The sequence below is a fragment of the Ictalurus furcatus genome, chromosome 2, assembly GCF_023375685.1.
Source record: "Ictalurus furcatus strain D&B chromosome 2, Billie_1.0, whole genome shotgun sequence".
Classification (NCBI taxonomy): Eukaryota; Metazoa; Chordata; class Actinopteri; order Siluriformes; family Ictaluridae; genus Ictalurus; species Ictalurus furcatus.
The window spans coordinates 14,659,473-14,679,607 of NC_071256.1; the positions used below are offsets into that span (position 1 = coordinate 14,659,473).

Genomic DNA, 20,135 nt, shown 5'->3' on the forward strand with positions numbered 1-20,135 from the left:
TATGGTGAGTTGTAACTAAAAGGTGGATGCTGGCAGCGGTGGGATTCGAACCCACGCCCCCGAAGAGACTGGAGCCTTAATCCAGCGCCTTAGACCGCTCGGCCACGCTACCTCCTGATACAAGGTCGAATATCCTCCTAAATAACGCGAGACTGAAACACTTCGTTGCGACATCTTCCGGAAAAAAAAGAAAGCTTTCTGGCTGAGCATGTTCCAAGTTCTCTCAAAAGTTGTGAAAATTTACAACCAGAACCCCTTTTAATAACCGGAAATTTCAGAGAATCACCGCAGAAACAACACATGAAGATACAACTAAATACTACAGTTTTTCTGCAGCCAATCCCCCTCAGTACATGTCTATTTTATCAACATAAGACAACAAATATTAAGCTGATTAACGGTATACAATATTGTTTCGTATATTTCCTGAAGGTAAATTCACTCTTTCCTGAATTTTACACTCGGGTAACAAATTAGGTCAAACTATTTATACATGAATTAGAATTATAAACATTTTTGAGTTATACAGGTTTGGATTAAGGTCCTTTAAATCAAATGACAAAAACCCAAACCCCGCTCTGAGAACCTCAGGTTTAATAAGCCACCAAATACCCACGTACTTTATTTTGAATCACTTTTCCAGCTTCTGGTGACTTCTTGACTAGAGGATGTAAAGAGATATACCAATAGTAAACGGAAGAAACTCGATCAGAAAAAGGGAAGGAGGGAAGTGTGTAAAGTGTTTGTCCTTTAAAAATAACACTGGAGTATTGATTTGTTCAGTAATTAATCATCAGGTTTTTATTTAAACATCAAATATGTCTTAAACTGGTTCCATGTAGCATAACAACCCATAACACACCACTAAAGCATGTTCTTCACTGGTCAGAACCACTGCCTAACCTGAACACCAATAGTGAAGTCCATAAAAGCTCTAAAACACGTAGAAAGTACAGTGTATGAAAAATACAAACAATAATGTACAAGATATATGTATTTGTGTTACAGCTGAGGTGAAAAACAGTCAATCAAAAAAAATATCCAGCTACCAGTAGTGCTGTGGAGAGAAAACATTTTTAGGTATAATCTCTGCTGTAGACATGCTAATGTTCCACACTAATTTGGTGCCTTTCGATTGACGGATGGAATAGTAGGGACCTGCCAAAAAGTCACCACCAACATCAGTTGGTGTATCTAATTAAATGGCCAATCAGTGCAGATACAAAGCAGGCTCAGTTGCTATACATCACAGACCAAGCAGAAGCTAAACTTGTAAGGAGGAAATCTTGACTCACAACCTCTTTTTACCCCCACCATGTGCACCAACCCTAAATGATCACACTGATGCCAAGTCCTACAAAAACTACTCATCTGAATCAACAAATTCATTAAATACTTTTTATTAAACAGATTAAAAGCACTGTGTAGGAATTAAGGCTAGTGTGAAGAAGTGGGTTTGGGCTGACAGACAGGAGGCAGGACTCTGCGCGAGTTGGCCTTCACCCATGGGTGCTCCATAACTCTCTTCAGAGGCAGACGCATGTAGGGGCTGTGTCTCAGCAGCTTGGAGATCAGATCACGTGCTCCTTCTGAAACATCTTTGGGAAACTTAAGATCGACCTGGTAAACAAACTTCAGGTAAATTTGCTTTTCAAATCTTTAATATATGCACAAATATGTAATAGTTACAAATATCAAAGATGATATTTGTAGAACTGAACCTCATTCATCTCATGGCAACAATTTAGCTGTACTTTGTAGTAAAAGAGGAATAAAATGTTTCAGAAAGGATGTTATAAGAAAATCAACCGCATAATGATAACAGATAGTGATGCCAGGGGCTTGTACCATGAAGCTGGTTTAGGTGGCTAGCCAAGCAAGTTTCAGTTTGGTTTGTACCAACCCTGGGTTTTAGGTACCATGAAAATGGCTCGGCTTTTACTGGTGTTCATCGCCATAATAACTTGCGCTCCATGGCCAACTTGCAGTTTATGTTCTGGGTAAGAGAACTCGGACCAATCAGCTGTGAGCAAAGTGACAAGACTAATTCTACTCCCCAGCTGTAAGAAGAGTACTCCACAGAGAAACATTTAATTAAAAACAATTTACATTTAAAGTATATGAAATTACATTAAAGATGTTGGGGTCAAATTTTCAAATTGTTTATTCTCATTGTGAGCCTGTAAAAGTAACCCCCCCATGTTGAACGCTATTGGCTGTTCAGTGCTGACATCACGTGTTTATGTGCACGTGTTCATGGACTAATCATCGTTTAAGGATCAAAGCCTGAGTTGACAGAGTATGTTGATAACCAACGTCATGGTACCAATAAAGCCAGATTGGATTGGTTTTGTCAACTCAAAACTAATCCCATAACCTTGAGTTTGTTCAACTAGCTTCATGGTACAAGCATCAGGTCATAATATAAATAGTGTGCACACGCACCTTGCTGATGCGTTTGTACGTTTCTGAATGGCTCTCCGTCTCGAATGGGGGATTTCCCACCAAACACTCGTAACACAGCACACCGATGCACCACAGATCCACCTTCTCATCATGAGAATGCCCTTCAATCATCTCAGGAGGAAGATAATCCAGAGTGCCACACATGGTCCGTCGCCTACACACACACCAAATCAAATCAACTCCCTGCTTCCGTTACAGATTAATTATAGAGTCTCAGAGCAATCTAACATGTTAACTACAGTATTGAGGGTTACCGTAGCGACGGTGCGTGGACAGACCAGCCAAAGTCTGCAATTTTGAGCTCTCCTCTGTAACCCAACAGCAGATTCTCAGGCTTAATATCACGATGGATCACCTTCTTCTCATGACAGTACTGAAGAGCATCTGCAATCTCCTCCATAAACTACATGAACACACAGAGTTCAAAATAGCGCCATACACAGAATTCATTAAGAGTTAAATTAGGGATGACATGGAATCTGACCGTGGCTGTGCGCTGATCAGTGAAGCGACCACAGCGCTGTAGCTCTTTGTACATCTCGCCACGGGGCGCGAACTCCAGAATGAGGAAAACACGTGACGAATCGTGGAAGTAATTATAGAAGCGCAGGATGTTCGGATGCCTACAAACAAGACACAAAATTGTGCATGGCTCATGAGAATTATCAAAAGAAAAAAAAGAAAAAGAAAAGCTAGCTATATTTTTATTCAGAATTAATCAAATCAACACCACATGTCTGTGCCATAGGATGACATGATGCTCTTTTACCCATACAATTTTTAAAAAATATATATTTAGGAATGACACCTTTTCACTTCAGGTCAAAGATTATCTCAAATGGCACGGCCATTGTAGACACAGACAGAACACCACACCTACCTGAGGTGAGACTGGATTTCAATCTCTCTCCTGAGCTGGTGCTCCACTCCTTCCTTTTCCATCTGGGATTTAAAGAGCACCTTTAGCGCCACGATAACCTTCAGCTTCTTTTCCCGAGCCAAATACACATTCCCGAACTTGCCTTTTCCAAGCGGCCGACCAATATCAAAGTCCTTAATTGATAACTTCCTGTAAAAGGGACACAGATTATACATTATGTAATAAATTCACTGGTTTTTAAAGAAAAGGAAAACAAAACAAAAAATAAAAAACAAACAGCAGTCCATTTCACAGATAAATTAACCCCTTCAGAGCCTGCAATGTAATGGACATTAAAGGAAATGTAATAAACCCAAGAAAAGTTACAGTTGCTAGAGATTCTCAGGAATTCAGAATGTAGTACTGTCCCATCACATGTCCATTTGGAGACAACAGCAGCTTCGCTAGAGCTACAATTTTTCTCTGACTTCTCAAACACCTCTTGTGCACTATTTCAGACGTCTTTGTATGCAGAAGTTTGAAGTAAAAAGTTGTAAACATCTAAAACGAGAATATTTTAAAGACGAAACTTTTTTAGCAAATATTAATGCACGATTACTTTATTTTTATTACCTTAAAAATGTTGGCAGATATTACAGCTTACACTTTTTTGTAGCCAGCTAGGTGTCTTTCTATTCTTGTTTAACAAATTTTCATTCACTCCTCTAGCTCGGAGATATTCTCGGGCTGGTGAGCATGCACAGCATGTTTAATATTCACCAACAGATTTTCAATAATCTTCAGGTCGACGGACTATGAGGGCCATTCCAAAAGCTTCTTGACATACTTCATGGTGGATTTTGAAGTATGTTTTGGATTATTGTCCTGTTGTAGAAGCCACTCTCTTTTCAGCTTCAGTTTCTTGACTGAATCACATATGGTTCCAGAATTTGCTTGTTTTGTATACATCATACTTTACTTTTTTAATGAGGCCAAAGATAATGGTTCCCTCTGATGCTTCTTCCATGCAGACCATGTTTTTGCAAGCAACGGTGCACAGTAAAATGGTGCACCACCACTCCTGCCTCAGCTAAACCTTCAAGCAGGTCCGTGCCATCATTTGTGGGTTTTGTGTCGCCTTTCAGGTTTTCTTGGCCTTCCAATTCTTGCCTTGACTGCCACAGTTCCCCTCAACTGCCATTTCTTAATGACATTTTAAAAACTGAAAGCTGGAAGTGGTTTGATATCTTTTTATAGCCTTCCTCTGCTTTGTAGGCATCAACTAGTTTCATTTTCACATCCCCAGTCAGCTGCTTATAGGCCCATGGTTGTTGGGTTTTATTTATTACATTCTGGAATTGTTATTCCTAATGAGTGCTAAGGAAGCAATTAAAGACTAAAGAGTTAATCAAGTTTTGAGGCTTGCTTCACAAATGGAAGGGTGTCCCAAGTTTTTTTTTTTTAAAAAAAGGTTCGACTATAAAGTAAACGTGCATTAACATTTTCAGATTTTTTTCCCCCCCAAACAGTGCTGCAGAAGATTTTTTTCTTCTACACAGATGCTAAACTTACTTCTGTGAGCTGGGTTTCACTGGGACTCGGCCAGGACCAGTGCCTTGAAAAAAGAAATAATTTACAGCTCCAACAATAGTATTGATAAGAAGGGTATGTTTTATAGAGTTCTCATGAAGTCGAGTTTAGTATTACCCATGACAGCTCCAGGGTTCATCTCTTCTCTGAGAGCTCCAACTGTCTGTCAAACACAAATAAACAATATAACTTTTCATTTAAACAATACAGGACTTTTCCAAAACTACCTTCCAGCTAGTCCGAAGGTATTCAAAATAAAAGAAGAGTTGCTCAGGTGATGAAACAAAGCAACAAATAGTATTTCCACTGCTTCTACAAACAAGCAGTATATCAATCCTGTTGTAAAGATCAACATACACACAATACGCACAAACAGGTCACATGTGAGTGATTAAGTTCTGGTATCGGTACCGACTAGACTTTTGGTATCGTGACATCCCTAATATAGACTATATAATATATATTCGATATGCACAGCTACTTCAGGCAAGACACTACAGGTAGAAATGACATTTTGGGCATGTCAATAAGTTCCAGATATTTTTTTTTTTTTATGAAATGCACCTATAATATGTCTTGGCTTAAACTGTACCAACAAAAATATAAAAATGTTTTAGTTGTCATCCACTCATATCCACCACATTCTCTCTACACACTGAAAAAAAAAAATCTTCTTAATTTGGTAGATAAGTACATTTCACTTTATATAATTTCTATACTATATTGTCTTTCCCTTATTTTCCCACTCATACTATCATAATTTATTTTTCATTGTCCTCATGCTGTCTAAACACCACTTTTCAATACTTTTATTTTTACTATTTGACTGTACAGCACATTGCACTACAACATAAATGAAGTGTACCATTAAAACTACTAAACCATATTATATTTCCCAGAAAAAAAAATTTCTATACACAGAACCAAAAATCTGAAGATTTGCAAAAACATTCATTATTGTAGGATATGCAGTAGGTTATATTTTATGCTGAAAAATAAATTTAAAAAAACGTTTTGGTTTTTTATATATTATATATATATATATAAAATATATATATATATAAAATATATATAAAATATATAATATATATATATATATATTATATATAATATATATATATATATATATATATATATATTATATATATATATATATATATATATATATATATATTATATATAATATATATATATAATATATATATAATATATATATATATATATATATATATAATCTCCTCTTCACCCCGCCCTTCTTCAACTGTAGTGTCTTGCCTTGAACATGTTGTATATTGTTTATTACCTGTGTGAGGAGGCTTCTGGGTTCACGGTTCTCCTTGTTCTGAAAACAGAAACACAAATGAAACCCGTCATCTACCATTAACTAGTTAAACGTTTTAAAGAAAAGTGTGGAAACGGATTCGCTAATCTAACTTAGACAACTAGCTCGCTAGCATCTACTTTAATACTCATCATAAATCGTATAACACATAATAACACAATCCACTAAGACCCATACTAATAACCAAACATTAATGACACATTTTTAAATATTAATATAACATTGTTCTCTTTCCGCCATTTTATAACATCCCGGTTTAAATACCTTAGCAACGGACAAGTCTTATTCCTGCTTTCAGACTAACCCGAATCTACACTCATAACTCTGAGCTTAAAATAAATACGTCAATTCAATTACCTGCATGTTTCCAACAGGTACTAAAAATAAAAAATAAAATAACCCGCTTTAAAATCTCAATTTCTTCTAGAGTTTAGCAGCAGCAGCAGTCGTAGCGCTGTTCTCTCCTGGACAAACCGCCAATCTTTTCAAAACGAACAACGTCACTTCCTCCTATCTGTGATTGGCTGTAATGATGTGTCGTTCATGAATGATTCCTTCATTTGTATGAATCTTTACTGTGACTCGAGAAGAGTGATTCGTTTCCGGACATATCGAGACAGACAGACAGACACAGATACAGATACAGAGAGAGAGACAGACAGAGAGAGATTTTAATTATATTCTGTTTAAATGAACGAAATGACTCGGGAAAAGATTCGTTGATTTTGCTGAACGAGTTTCAAAGATCCGGGTCGGTAAAATGATCCGAACTTCCCATCACTAATTGGCTGAGGTATTTCATCACCATGAGACAATTGCTGCGTCTCAATTCGCCTACTCATATATGCAATAAAAGTATGAACTCCTTTTTTTGGTGAAGAATACGTACATATGTTTGAGTGTGTAGCAAAAGAGGATATAAGTACTGGGACACACTAACACTTCATGTACCAGAAGAGAAGGTTGTTGCCTAGTTACACACACTAGCTGCGTTTACATGGACAACAATAATCCACTCTTAATCCGATTAAGACGATACTCTAATTAAGAAACTACCATGTAAACAGCAATTTTTACTTACCTTAATCTGATTAAGGTCATAATCGAAGTAAGCAATAATCTAATTAAGACAGGTGGAGTACTCCTGTTTTAGTCGCATTATGGACGTGTAGTAGTGACATGTAAACACCTTAATCACATTATGAACGTCGTGTGGGAGTTTTCACCGCATTTTGCGACAGGACACGATCACACACGGCAGTTTTACGTTTTACGGCGAACAAGAGAGCACGGCTGTGTCCCAAACCGAATACTTTCCTACTATAGGCCTGCAGTGGGGAAAAATACATGTATCTCGGCTACTATATAGACGGTAACTACGCGATTTGGGACGCAGCCCACGGCTTCAAGCAGTCGTCTATTAGCGCGTACAGCATGACAAATAATTAACTGCACTTAAAGCGTTCGTAAAAAAATTAAATAAAAACACCCAAAACTGTATACGGTCCCATAACGAAGACGAACTGTATGTTGATACGTGAAATTCTGGAGTGACGTCAGACGGCGTGGCGCGGTGACGTAATGACGCGGGCTGTTAATCTAATTATGTTTTAAAACATGTAAAACGGGTACATGACAGGAGTATTCTAAAAGCGACTCATGTAAACACCTTATTCACATTATTATCTTAATCAGAGTAAGGTCAATAATTAGATTACTGCTGTCCATGTAAACGTAGTCACTGTCACCATAAACATTCATTATTCCTTATATAATTTATACTATATAATTTAATCTATCATTTGCTTGATTTATTTTTCCACATTTCATTTATATCTCTCGAAAATGCATCCTTGAATTCAGCAAAGCAAACCGTCACAAAAGCCCTCCTCCCCTTGCACAAGCAAGGAGTTGTGGGAAATATTATCGGAAAAAGTGTCCACAGAGCCACACTTTGAAAATCTACCAGAAATAGCAGACAGTCCGGGTACCTTTGGGATACATGTTTCAGCATACTATGATTTGGGACACACTAATTATAATCTTGGATACTATTTAGGCGAATTGGGACGCAGCATGGTGACTGGTTGAGCTTATTTCTGATGTGATGTTAGGATAATGTGGGTGTTCTCTCTCGCAATCTGATTGGCTGGTGAAGATTTAAATTTGTTGTTTCCTAAGTGTTGTTTGGTTTTGTAAAGGTGCACAATGGCCAAATGTATGTGGACACCTGGCCATCACACTCATATGTGGTGTGATGGCCAGAAACTGTTGCGACAAAGTTGGAAGCACACAATTGTCTAGAATGTGACCCAAAAATGTTCCAGCATGACAATGCCCCTGTGCACAAAGCAAGGTCCATGAATACACGGTTTGCAAAGGTTGGAGTGGAAGAGCTTGAGTGGCCTGAAGAACTTGAGAGACCTGACCTCAACCCCTCTCAAACTCCCTAGTGTACTTGTGGCCGAATAGACAAATCCCTACAGCCATGCTCCAAAATCTAGTGAAAAGCCTTCCCAGAAGAGTGGGGCTTATTATAACAGCAAAAGGGTGGACTAAATCTGGAACGGGATGTTCAACAAGCACATATCATTGTGGTCAGTGTGGTCAGGTGTCTACAAACTTTGGGCCATATAGTGTATGTGCATACACGTACAAATCTCACATCAATAGCAGCTAAATTTCATATCCGTAAATTTGTATGTTTAAGTAAGATGTCATGTATTATTTGTTTTAAAAGGGTAATGACACATTACTTTGACTCCTTAAAACTAGAGTTTTCACTGATCCGATACCCAGTGTCAGGCTGATAATAGAAATCCACCAAAATAAATAAAAAAACACCTGTTGGATTGGATATCAGAGAAAACATAACGGACATCAAATCCTTTAACAAATTGCAAAGATTGAAATTGTATTTGGAAAATAATTTTATTTTTGAATCTGGAAATGTTTACATATAAATATTTATTTTATTGTTTTTTCTTTGTTAGGATGATTATACTTTATATTTATTATATTTACTATGTAAGTGATTTTTGTATTAAAAAGTTTAACTGTCAAGTGCTTTAGTAAAAATAAAAACATGGTAATGCTTAGTAGCTTTTAAAGAAAACAATATCGGATGGGTATTGCCTTATACTCAAGGGTTCAGTATCAATATCAGAAAAATCTTACCATCTCTGCTTAAAACCGAGCACAATTAAAACTATAAAGATCTGTAATTTATAAAAATTTCTTGTATACAATTGTATACCCCCCTAGCAGTGTAAATATGTGAGCTTGTTTATACTTAATTAGATAAACAAACAAATTAATTAAATAATGCAGCAGATTTCCCAAATTCATGTTATGAATGTGTTTTTGTTTTGATATTTACAGTATGAACCAATTTTTATTTGTGATATTTGTGCATATTGTTTTATTTTTGTGGGAACTGTGCTATTTATTAATTGAAATACTAATAATATTATTAGTAATGCTAATGCTACTTCTATTACTACTACAATAATAATAATAATAATAATAATAATAATAATACAGTGAGGGAAAAAAGTATTTGATCCCCTGCGGATTTTGTACGTTTGCCCACTGACAAAGAAATGATCAGTCTATAATTTTAAAGGTAGATTTATTTGAACAGTGAGAGACAGAATAACAACAAGAAAATCCAGAAAAATGCATGTCAAAAATGTTATAAATTGATTTGCATTTTAATGAGGGAAGTAAGTATTTGACCCCCTTTCAATCAGAAAGATTTCTGGCTCCCAGGTGTCTTTTATACAGGTAACGAGCTGAGATTAGGAGCACACTCTTAAACTCTTACACCTGTCCACAGAAGCAATCAATCAATCAGATTCCAAACTCTCCACCATGGCCAAGACCAAACAGCTCTCCAAGGATGTCAGGGACAAGATTGTAGACGTACACAAGTCTGGAATGGGCTACAAGACCATTGCCAAGCAGCTTGGTGAGAAGGTGACAACAGTTGGTGCGATTATTCGCAAATGGAAGAAACACAAAAGAACTGTCAATCTCCCTCGGCCTGGGGCTCCATGCAAGATCTCACCTCGTGGAGTTGCAGTGATCATGAGAACAGTGAGGAATCAGCCCAGAACTACACGGGAGGATCTTGTCAATGATCTCAAGGCAGCTGGGACCATAGTCACCAAGAAAACAATTGGTAACACACTACGCCGTGAAGCACTGAAATCCTGCAGCGCCCGCAAGGTCCCCTGCTCAAGAAAGCACATATACATGCCCGTCTGAAGTTTGCCAATGAACATCTGAATGATTCAGAGGACAACTGGGTGAAAGTGTTGTGGTCAGATGAGACCAAAATGGAGCTCTTTGGCATCAACTCAACTCGCCGTGTTTGGAGGAGGAGGAATGCTGCCTATGACCCCAAGAACACCATCCCCACCGTCAAACATGGAGGTGGAAACATTATGCTTTGTGGGTGTTTTCCTGCTAAGGGGACAGGACAACTTCACCGCATCAAAGGGACGATGGACGGGGCCATGTACCATCAAATCTTGGGTGAGAACCTCCTTCCCTCAGCAAGGGCGTTGAAAATGGGTCGTGGATGGGTATTCCAGCATGACAATGACCCAAAACACACGGCCAAGGCAACAAAGGAGTGGCTCAAGAAGAAGCACATTAAGGTCCTGGAGTGGCCTAGCCAGTCTCCAGAACTTAATCCCATAGAAAATCTGTGGAGGGAGCTGAAGGTTCGAGTTGCCAAACGTCAGCCTCGAAACCTTAATGACTTGGAGAAGATCTGCAAAGAGGAGTGGGACAAAATCCCTCCTGAGATGTGTGCAAACCTGGTGGCCAACTACAAGAAACATCTGACCTCTGTGATTGCCAACAAGGGTTTTGCCACCAAGTACTAAGTCATGTTTTGCAGAGGGGTCAAATACATATTTCCCTCATTAAAATGCAAATCAATTTATAACATTTTTGACATGCGTTTTTCTGGATTTTTTTTTGTTGTTATTCTGTCTCTCACTGTTCAAATAAATCTACCACTAAAATTATAGAATGATCATTTCTTTGTCAGTGGGCAAACGTACAAAATCAGCAGGGGATCAAATACTTTTTTCCCTCACTGTAATTCTATTTACAATTATTTTACTATATATATGCTGGGTCCTTGTAGTGCATGGTCAGCTTTATTGAGCGTCTAGAAATACTTGAAGCAATTAGAAATAATTGCAAGCTTCTTTCAATCATGTACAACACTGCATACAATGGTGAAAAAATAATTGTGAAAAAACAAACAAAACAAACAAAAAAATCCCCATCAGAGTCGAAATTCCTACTTGTGAACTCAGGGTAAGTGGAATGCAGTATTATACATGATTCAGGGGAAAGCCCTCAGCACTATACAATTCTATACAATACAGATCTAAAGACATTGGAATAGTATTGACAAGAACTATTATGTGTAGGATGGTGTATTTAACATGTACCGCATTCACATGTTAGATCTCTGATCAAGGCTCTCTGATGGTACTGTCCTAATTAAAATAATTATAAAATAATAATTTTGCTGACATAATTTGTTACATATTGAAATAAGAGTCACACCAGCTCTGTAGCCCTTTATGTTCAAATGTGTCACATTTAATCTGGATGAGAAGTCAAAATCTGACCTGGAGGATCCACCAATGCTGATGTTGCATGGCTCATTATAAAGTTACAGATACAGTAGATTTGTTCTACTAATGTGGACGTCATACTGAGGGACAGGACACATATTTAAACCTTCACATCGGCTTCTTTTTCAGTCCGAACACAGCTATGATCAGTACCAGCTCGCACAGGGCAGGAATGACACTGTAAGACAGAAAGAGAAAGGGATCTTTATTGTTCCCATGTAAACAAACTACACTGATCACAACTGAGTAGGGGTCTAACGATACATTGCGACACTATACACAAAACATCACATCGTGATGACGTCATGATGAAAAATGTAACGATGTGCATCGTGGAAATCAGCATTGTATTAATCATGCATTTAATGCAGTTGCACCGTTTGAACACAATCTGTGCAACCCATATAGTTATAGATCAATATTAGAGTACAATTTATAAACACGATGTTTTCTGAAATATTGTTAATCCTCATCGCTCCAAAATTTGAAGGAATATTAGCTGTGGGTATTTAAAATTGTCATTGTAAAGCTGCAATATTTTAGAAATCACAGAATTGGAACGACCAACTTTTCTTGAAATGGCTGAAAGGGCCATCTCTTTGGCCTTCATCGGGACAACCTGCTGTCTCAGGGTTTCATTCACCTTAGAGCGACTCACCATCTTGCAAAGTCAGTGAAAACTGGAAAGTTATCCTAACAGGAATGCTTCCAGTTAAATACAGTTTGTCAGATTAAGGAAATTAGCACCAGGTGCCAGATTAACACCAATAACTGGGAGGTATCTGAAAGTGTTCTCCAATTTTGATCAGAGTTCTTTTTCAAATGTCCCATTTAAGTTATACTGTGCTTCAGAATATATTTAACTTATGAAATATGCTTAAAAATCTGCTCTTCTACTCTTGTTAGTATAACTTCAAATAGGACTAAGCAGTGACCTTGAAATTTATGAAATTGTCGGTTGTTCTCTAATTTTGATCTCCACTGTATATATAGAGAGCATGCTGATCACATGAAAGCATTCTTACATGGAGAGCCTGTGCCACTACCGGGAATCACCTGCACTAGTGGAGTGACTGATAGTCCTGGATCACAACAACCAACACACATTATAGGTTATACAGTTACACAACTACATTATAATTAGAGACGCACCAATACTAAATTTCTCGGCCGATACTGATAACCGATTATTCAGAGCAATATCGGCCGATACTGATAACTGATACCGATAGTTCTGCCTTTTATACCTTCATTTAAATTAATAATAATTAATTCCATAATTCTGAAAGAAATGCAAATAAAAACTTTATTCTGTCCATTTCAACAAGTTGTTTCACAGTAGCTGGTCTCATAAACAGAAAACACATTACTCTAATTAACATTAACACATGAACTAAATTCTGAAGATTAAAGGAAGATTTCTTAACTTATTGAATGTTATTAATTCATATTAACAGAATTAATTGACTGAATTCTAAAAAACCTCCTGTTAGTCTCACAGTCACTCACCACAAATAAAAGCATTTCTACTTCATCATTGACCTCATTCAGACCCAACGCTGAAACTCCCGCTTCACTGCTGCTCACTTCCGGTGTAAAATTTTTTTATCAGTGCAGAGATTACAGAGATTACAAACTGCAGTTTTGTCATCATTCCACACAAGAGACATCTTCTTTACACACAGCACAAAATCGATGTGTTTTCCCGCTTTCTTTTGATTGACAGGATATAATCGGCCCTGATCATCAGATGTTTTTAAACTATCGGCCCATAGTGTGAAAAATTGCCTTTATCGGCCGATACCGATTATGGGCCAATACATCAGTGCATCTCTAATTATAACCATTAAAAAGAGCTCTTCAGTAGCTTTCAAACGACACCAGCCCCACACCACTGTGATCTACATTGAGCAAGAAAGAAGCTGCTAAATGTGGGCATCGCAAAGTTTTTGGGAGAATTTATAAATGTATTTATTTATTTTTAAGATATGGTGAATCTGTAGTACATGTTGTTCACAATACTAACCCTCTGTTCATAGCAATTTATGATTTATTATCTTTTATACAATCAAAATTGCACATTATTTTGCACAGTTTATGATTCATAAATAAAAAAGGTCTTTTCAGTTATAATTTTTCTTCATTAAAAAGCTTGTTCAAGATATTCTGAGAATCGAATTGAATCGAATCGTGAAGCCAGTCTCGTGAATTAAATCAAATCGGACTGGAGGGCATCATTACCCCTCTACATTATTTAATTCTCTGTGTCTAAAGTACACAGATGTGTGGTGTTGTTCTTGCTCACCTGCAAAATGCGAAGATTATCCAGTAAACCCAGCATTCCCATTGCTGGATGATGAAAAAAGACAAAGAGACAGATGCGCTGCAGTGACACACCATGGCTGGAGAGACAAGCTCAGGAAAAATGTACTACACATTTTACAAAAAGGCTGGTTAGTCAGGTTTCCATCCGGTTCCGTCCGGTTGATCTAGCAAATTTTCATTTAGAATTTGTCCACCCAGAGTATATAGAGAATAGGGAACTTAAATATGACAAGGAGAAAGGCATGTATATGTGTAGAATGACATCAGTAAGGATACACAGCACTCCTTGGTTACTGTTGAACATCGAGACGCCGGAGAAGAATCCAAACAATTCAATGGCAAATAAACACAGAGTTACTGATAGAGCAATAATCAACCTGAGAGAAAAAAAAAAGAGAGTAAATACTTTGACACTCAAAGCAAATGCAATTCTGGGTCTAGAGATGTGGCTGATCAGTTATATGCTATACCACAATATGAAAAAGCACAATATCGTTTTCACTAATACTTCAGAACATCACTCTGCTGAAGCTGTTCGCAGATCCGAGTTGACGGACATATTTTTTGTTCGTAGACTTGTCACCATGGATACAAAGAGCTAGCTCACATAACACAACCTGACAATAAATCTTAGCAGCAGCAGCATATGACCATAGAGAGGATGACGACATTAGTAATGGCATCAAACAAAATGAAATCGAGAGGCTATCATACTTTACTGTAGGCTAAAGCTTGGCTAAAGTTTTTCTCCTTTTTCTCATCATGTGCATGTTGAAACGAGGTCACCAGGGTGCATGAGCATTTCTGATGCACGAACATTGTCCATTCCATAATCCCCCCTTCCCTCTTTGCAATATATCTTGAAAGAGAAATGGTTCCATACATTATAAGCACACTGTCTGCACTTACACTTTGCCTTTGGAGTATTTTTAATCTAGCCCAATCTGACAGTCCTGTCATTAACGGTCCTGTCTGTTGCTCCTCCTTCAGTGAGCAGGGGGCAGCGTGAGTCCTGCCGCAAAGGGTCTCTATTAGCACTTTTGCAGTTCCAATTTTTGACCATTAGGTGCAATAATAACTCTATAGCGCTAAGCGAGCATGCTGCCCCATGATCTAGGAAGATGAGCAAATCGATGAATCATAACCTTATATTCTGCCACACAGCAACATTTTTAAATAGTTGGTCACTCAAAAGAGGTAATTAGTATTTATACAGAATTTAAAATTTATGGTGTTGTGAATGAGGACTTGGTAAAGATTAACATTTGTTGAACAGCTGATATACAGGATATGGTTTTGCACATCCTACCCTTATGGTCAGGCTACCACTGAATCCATCCATACATTCATCCATTTTCTGTACCACTTATCCTACATAGGGTCACCGGGAGCCTGGAGCATTATCCCAGGGAACTCGGGGCACAAGGCGGGGGACACCCTGGATGGGGTGCCAAACCATCACAGGGCACAATCACACACTCATACACTATGGACAATATAGAGATTCCAATCAGCCTACAGCGCATGTCTGTGGACTGGGGGAGGAAACCAGAGTACCGGGAGGAAACCCCCGTAGCACAGGAAGAACATGCAAACTCTGTGCACACAGGGCAGAGGTGGGAATCACACCCCCAACTTTGGAGGTGCGAGGCAAACATGCTAATCACTAAGCCACCATGCGCCCTACCACTGAATCTTAGGTAATTATTTTATTGTATATTGCTGTTTTTTTTACCAGTTGTCCTCGGTCGTGTACTGCTCCTCTGTGAAGTCCAGCGGTAAGCACGATTGAACATTGTTTCCCTGTAAAACACAATAATGTTGAGCTGAAATGATTGCAGTGTGGGTTCCATCTATAAATTCCTGTACAAATACTGTACATAATCAATCCATATACAGAGCAAGTCTGCTGAGAGACAATGTTTCCAAGTCACCATGACCTGCTTATGAAAGTGGAGATGATTATGTTTCAATAACTGCAGCTCTGACAGTGGTTCCAGCTGCAAAGCAAGTCACAAGTTTATATATAAAAAAATTCTGTATCAACATCTGACACAAGGACTTGTACAGTGGGTGCTCCATATAAAAGGACTGAAAAATGTATGTATTTCTTTGATATGGTGAAGTTTCCTGAGAGAAGACATTTAATCAGCATTTATGGAAGACGTCTCCAGTGTCAGTGCTTTGTAACAGTCAGAGATAAAGCTGCTCCTTTAATGTTTATGCAACAGGAAAGTCTTCAGGACGGAGGACTTTAACTCCAAGAGAGAGAAGAAAAGAGAGGTGGGTGGAATGACTACATATAGCTGTTGTAATGTATGTGATAATAGGAACTAACTTAACTTTAAGTGTAACAATAAACAGCTAAAAATGCATCTATCGTTAATAAATAAATACAAAAGTTTGTGTTCGCAAATTGCTGTGATATAATAGGAGTGAATGAAAAACACTTTGGATGTGCTGTGATGGGAACATAATCAAATTCATTGTAACAGAAACTCAACTTGGCATCACACCTCCCTATCGTTGGTTACGTTCCTATAACAGAATGACACCAAGTGTTTTATTCCATACTTCGTATTTTATCAGTTTTCACATTTTCAACAAAAGGAGAAGTACCTTTATTTTTCAATGACAGAGCTGTCTGGTACTGTTAGAGAGAGTGAACATATGTGTGTGTGTGTGTGTGTGTGTGTGTGTGTGTGTGTGTGTCTGTCTGTCTGTGTTTGTGTGTGCGACTGTGTGTGTGTTTACCCGGGACCAGAAGATGTTGATGACTATCACTAGGTGAGCAGTGAGGATGAGAAACCGAGCTGGGACGAGGCTGTTTATCACGGACATGTCCAGAAAAAGTCAACAGGGTCACTCTGGTAAAACACAATTTATATATAAAAATATAAATTAAACCAACCAAACATTAACACAGAAATAACATTCTATTGAATTCCAGTGAATTGGTATAAAAAGAAACATTAAAAAGTATTTTAAAAATGACGTCATATTTTTAGCAACAACAACACCAAATAATCTATAGGTAATATTTAACACAGAACTTATTCAGTAAATTTGAGTAAACTGTGGCTACAACTCGTTCCCACGTTAATAAGTAGTGACCACGCAGTATTTATTAATTTTTATTAAGAATAGATTTAATAAAGGGTCATGCTTTTTTAACTGAATACATCTCTTTGAACTAACAGCTAAAGCTCCGTTTAGGTCTCAGACTTACCAAGTTAGATTGCAGTAGAGGAGAATAACGGTTAGTTTGCTCTTCAGTTATTCACGTAGCCATGTCATATATGCAACTTTTCACATTCACTTCACACAGTCATATTTAAACAGAGTATTTAGCAAAAGAGTTAGCCGAAAGCGTCTCTCCTACCCGTTACTACAGCAACGCTATTTTCCTCGTGGTTGCTGTGGTTAATGTGATCACTATTTCCCCCTGCTGGACAGGAGGTGCCTGGAGCCTCTCCGCTCAAACACTCATCTGCGTTCTGTTATGTCAGTGGTTTTCAAAGTGGGGGCCACCAGGGGGCGCCCGGGGGGCCTCAACAATTTGGTGTGAAAATAAATTCTCACTCTCAGACAACCATACACAAACACAATCAATTCCTAATATAATGTAATGTAAAGATGTAAGATGTAATTATTAATAAAAAAAGGGGGTATATATTCAGAAGTCTGTATTTTTAATGTGTTTTAAAGACATCTTGCAAAAGGGGGCCTCGGTCAAATGTTAATGCCATTTGTGGGGCCTTGCCCTGGAAAAGTTTGGGAACCCCTGCGTTAAGTGTCACAGAAGTGTCCATGGGTGCGTCTCAGTTAGCTCAATACGGGTGCGCCTCAACCAGCTCCCTAGTTCAGTAGTCAGGGCACTGATCAGGGAGTCGGCCATTTTAAAGTGCATTATGTTTTTTCAAATATTACCTTTCATGTAGTGTGTTATACAGCTGTTTGTGAATGTAAAAAGTCTGCAAAGTTTCAAAAATCAAAGCACACGACAAACTGAGTTATTGACTCCTAAAAGAAGGAAGCGATTCTGAACAGCTGAAAGGAGTCGTTAGTAATTCCAGACTTACTTCCTGTACTAACCTACGTAGGTTAGTAACAAAAAGCCCTGCCTCTGGTCTTCATGGCTACTCACGTACAGATGGAGCTGAAACTCATTATGGTAGTGGGCGTTTCCTTTTTGATACACGCTGACAGGCTCTCCAGCCTGGGCATCACTGGAACAGTTCTGCGTTGGGTGGAATCCTATCTCTCAGACAGATCCTTCAAGGTATCATGGAGGGGAGGTATTTCTGAAACTCAGCAACTCACAACTGGCATTCCACAAGGGTCAGTTCTGGGTCCACTGCTCTTTTCTATCTACACTACATCTTTGGGGCAGGTGATTGAGTCTCATGGCTTTGCATATCATTGCTATGCTGATGACACCCAGCTCTATTTGTCCTTCCAGCCTGACGATCCATCCGTCTCTGCACGTATCTCTGCTTGCCTGCCGGACATCTCAGTCTGGATGAGGGAACTCCACCTTAAGCTCAACCTGGCAAAATCTGAGCTTCTCGTCATCCCGCCTGTCCCTCAATCAACCACAACCTCACTGTACAGCTCGGCTCAACCACACTCAAGCCAACCAGGACGGCCAGGAACCTTGGGGTGATTCTCGATGACAACTTGACCTTTACAGACCACATCTCAACAACTGCACGGTCCTGTAGGTTCATCCTGTACAACATCAAGAAAATGAGACCCTACCTCACCGAACAGGCTACACAGATACTAGTCCAGGCTCTCGTTATCTCAAAACTGGACTACTACAACTCACTACTCTCAGGCCTCTCAGCCAGCTCCATCAAACCCCTTCAAATGATTCAGAATGCAGCAGCACGCCTCATCTTCAACCAGCCCAAGAGAACCCATGTCACACCCCTCTTCATCTCCCTCCACTGTCTTCCTGTAGCCACCCACATCAAATTCAAGGCCTTGATGCTCACCTACAAGACCTTGTCTGGAACAGCTCCATCCTACCTCAACACTCTCCTGAAGGCTTACATTCCCTCACGCAATCTGCGATCAATCAATGACCGATGCTTAGTAGTGCATACTCAGCGTGGTTCAAGGTCCCTTTCAAGAACATTCAAACTAACTGTTCCTCAGTGGTGGAATGAACTTCCAACCTCAATCTGGACCGCAGAATCTCTCACCATCTTCAAAAAACAGCTAAAGACCCACCTCTTCCATGAACACCTAACCAACCCATAAAAAACAAAACAAAAACAAAAAAACAAACAAAAAAAAACACAAACAACAAAACTCTGGCACTTACACCTCTACTTTGCACACTTTGCTTCTACTGGAACTCAATTGATGGATCTTGTATGGTAGCACTACTTGCATTGTTCTCTGCTTGATATATCGTTTTGCTTGTATTGTCTCATTTGTAAGTCGCTTTGGATAAAAGGGTCTGCTAAATGAATAAATGTAAATGTAAATGTAGGTAAACCAATCACAATAGACTGGGACATCTGACCAATCAGAGCAGAGTATGCTCTCTGAAAGAAGGAGTTTAGACTGAATCCTTTAGAATGGATCATTGAATGAGTCGTTTGTGACAATGGGGAAAAAAAAGATAATGCTGCAGTTTAGATTATGAGCACATTAAAGTGTTTTTGACCTTGGATGCATGTAAATCTATTATATGAGACCTTTAAAACAAAATTAGGCACGTTTCAAAACCATAATAGGTGTGCCTTAAAGGCTGTCCCAATCGCAAAATCCTTCTAAAGCACTGGAACGTTCGCTCAGTAAAAATCCCACAACGCATCACAAAAACCAGGGAACATCGATGCTCACTATGTTTCCTTACTGGAAATGACCATGTTTT

The 20,135-nt window shown here is 38.5% G+C and overlaps 2 protein-coding genes and 1 non-coding gene across 10 annotated transcripts; all 3 read right to left on the reverse strand.

Annotated features, from left to right (window-relative positions):
* Nucleotides 1-30: 30 nt before the first annotated feature.
* On the reverse strand, nucleotides 31-112 carry trnal-aag (transfer RNA leucine (anticodon AAG)). Its single transcript has one exon. It is a non-coding gene; the product is annotated as a tRNA-Leu (tRNA).
* A 662-nt stretch (nucleotides 113-774) lies between these two features.
* On the reverse strand, nucleotides 775-8,053 carry aurkb (aurora kinase B). Of its 5 annotated transcripts, none has more exons than XM_053649812.1 (10): nucleotides 7,339-8,053; nucleotides 6,615-6,781; nucleotides 6,219-6,257; nucleotides 5,033-5,078; nucleotides 4,898-4,940; nucleotides 3,347-3,535; nucleotides 2,951-3,089; nucleotides 2,721-2,869; nucleotides 2,446-2,620; nucleotides 775-1,620 (listed from the first exon to the last, which is right to left on the reverse strand). In XM_053649812.1, the coding sequence occupies exons 2-10, from the start codon at nucleotides 6,618-6,620 to the stop codon at nucleotides 1,438-1,440; spliced, it is 969 nt and encodes a 322-aa protein (XP_053505787.1). In that variant the 5' UTR covers nucleotides 6,621-6,781; nucleotides 7,339-8,053; the 3' UTR covers nucleotides 775-1,437. The 5 variants fall into 5 exon arrangements, with proteins under 5 accessions (XP_053505787.1, XP_053505777.1, XP_053505767.1 ...); XM_053649802.1 differs by having other exon boundaries at nucleotides 6,615-6,827; XM_053649792.1 differs by having other exon boundaries at nucleotides 6,615-6,832.
* Nucleotides 8,054-11,863: 3,810 nt separating this feature from the next.
* Nucleotides 11,864-17,681, reverse strand: tmem107 (transmembrane protein 107). Of its 4 annotated transcripts, XR_008388493.1 has the most exons (8): nucleotides 17,475-17,681; nucleotides 17,000-17,112; nucleotides 15,981-16,048; nucleotides 14,522-14,622; nucleotides 14,226-14,322; nucleotides 13,430-13,506; nucleotides 12,946-13,002; nucleotides 12,044-12,098 (listed from the first exon to the last, which is right to left on the reverse strand). XR_008388493.1 is itself a non-coding variant. In XM_053649852.1 (7 exons), exons 2-6 carry the CDS (start codon nucleotides 17,084-17,086, stop codon nucleotides 12,963-12,965), a joined length of 393 nt encoding a protein of 130 aa, XP_053505827.1. In that variant the 5' UTR covers nucleotides 17,087-17,112; nucleotides 17,475-17,681; the 3' UTR covers nucleotides 12,002-12,098; nucleotides 12,946-12,962. The 4 variants fall into 4 exon arrangements, 2 of the variants coding, with proteins under 2 accessions (XP_053505818.1, XP_053505827.1); XR_008388490.1 differs by lacking the exon at nucleotides 12,946-13,002 and having other exon boundaries at nucleotides 11,864-12,098; XM_053649852.1 differs by lacking the exon at nucleotides 13,430-13,506 and having other exon boundaries at nucleotides 12,002-12,098.
* Between the last annotated feature and the right edge of the window lie 2,454 nt (nucleotides 17,682-20,135).

Bases quoted from the DNA above. Each gene is read 5' to 3' on its own strand.
- aurkb (XM_053649812.1), bottom strand. The intron at 5,079-6,218 runs GTAATAAACAAT...TGTGTTTGACAG, and splicing joins CCAGAAGCCTCCTCACACAG to ACAGTTGGAGCTCTCAGAGA. The intron at 4,941-5,032 runs GTAATACTAAAC...TCTTTTTTCAAG, and splicing joins GAACCCTGGAGCTGTCATGG to GCACTGGTCCTGGCCGAGTC.
- tmem107 (XM_053649843.1), bottom strand. From the start codon at position 17,086: ATGTCCGTGATAAACAGCCTCGTCCCAGCTCGGTTTCTCATCCTCACT. The intron at 14,323-14,521 runs GTATCCTTACTG...TTGTCTCTCCAG, and splicing joins CAGTAACCAAGGAGTGCTGT to CCATGGTGTGTCACTGCAGC. The intron at 12,099-14,225 runs GTGAGCAAGAAC...TCTGTCTTACAG, and splicing joins ATAATCTTCGCATTTTGCAG to TGTCATTCCTGCCCTGTGCG.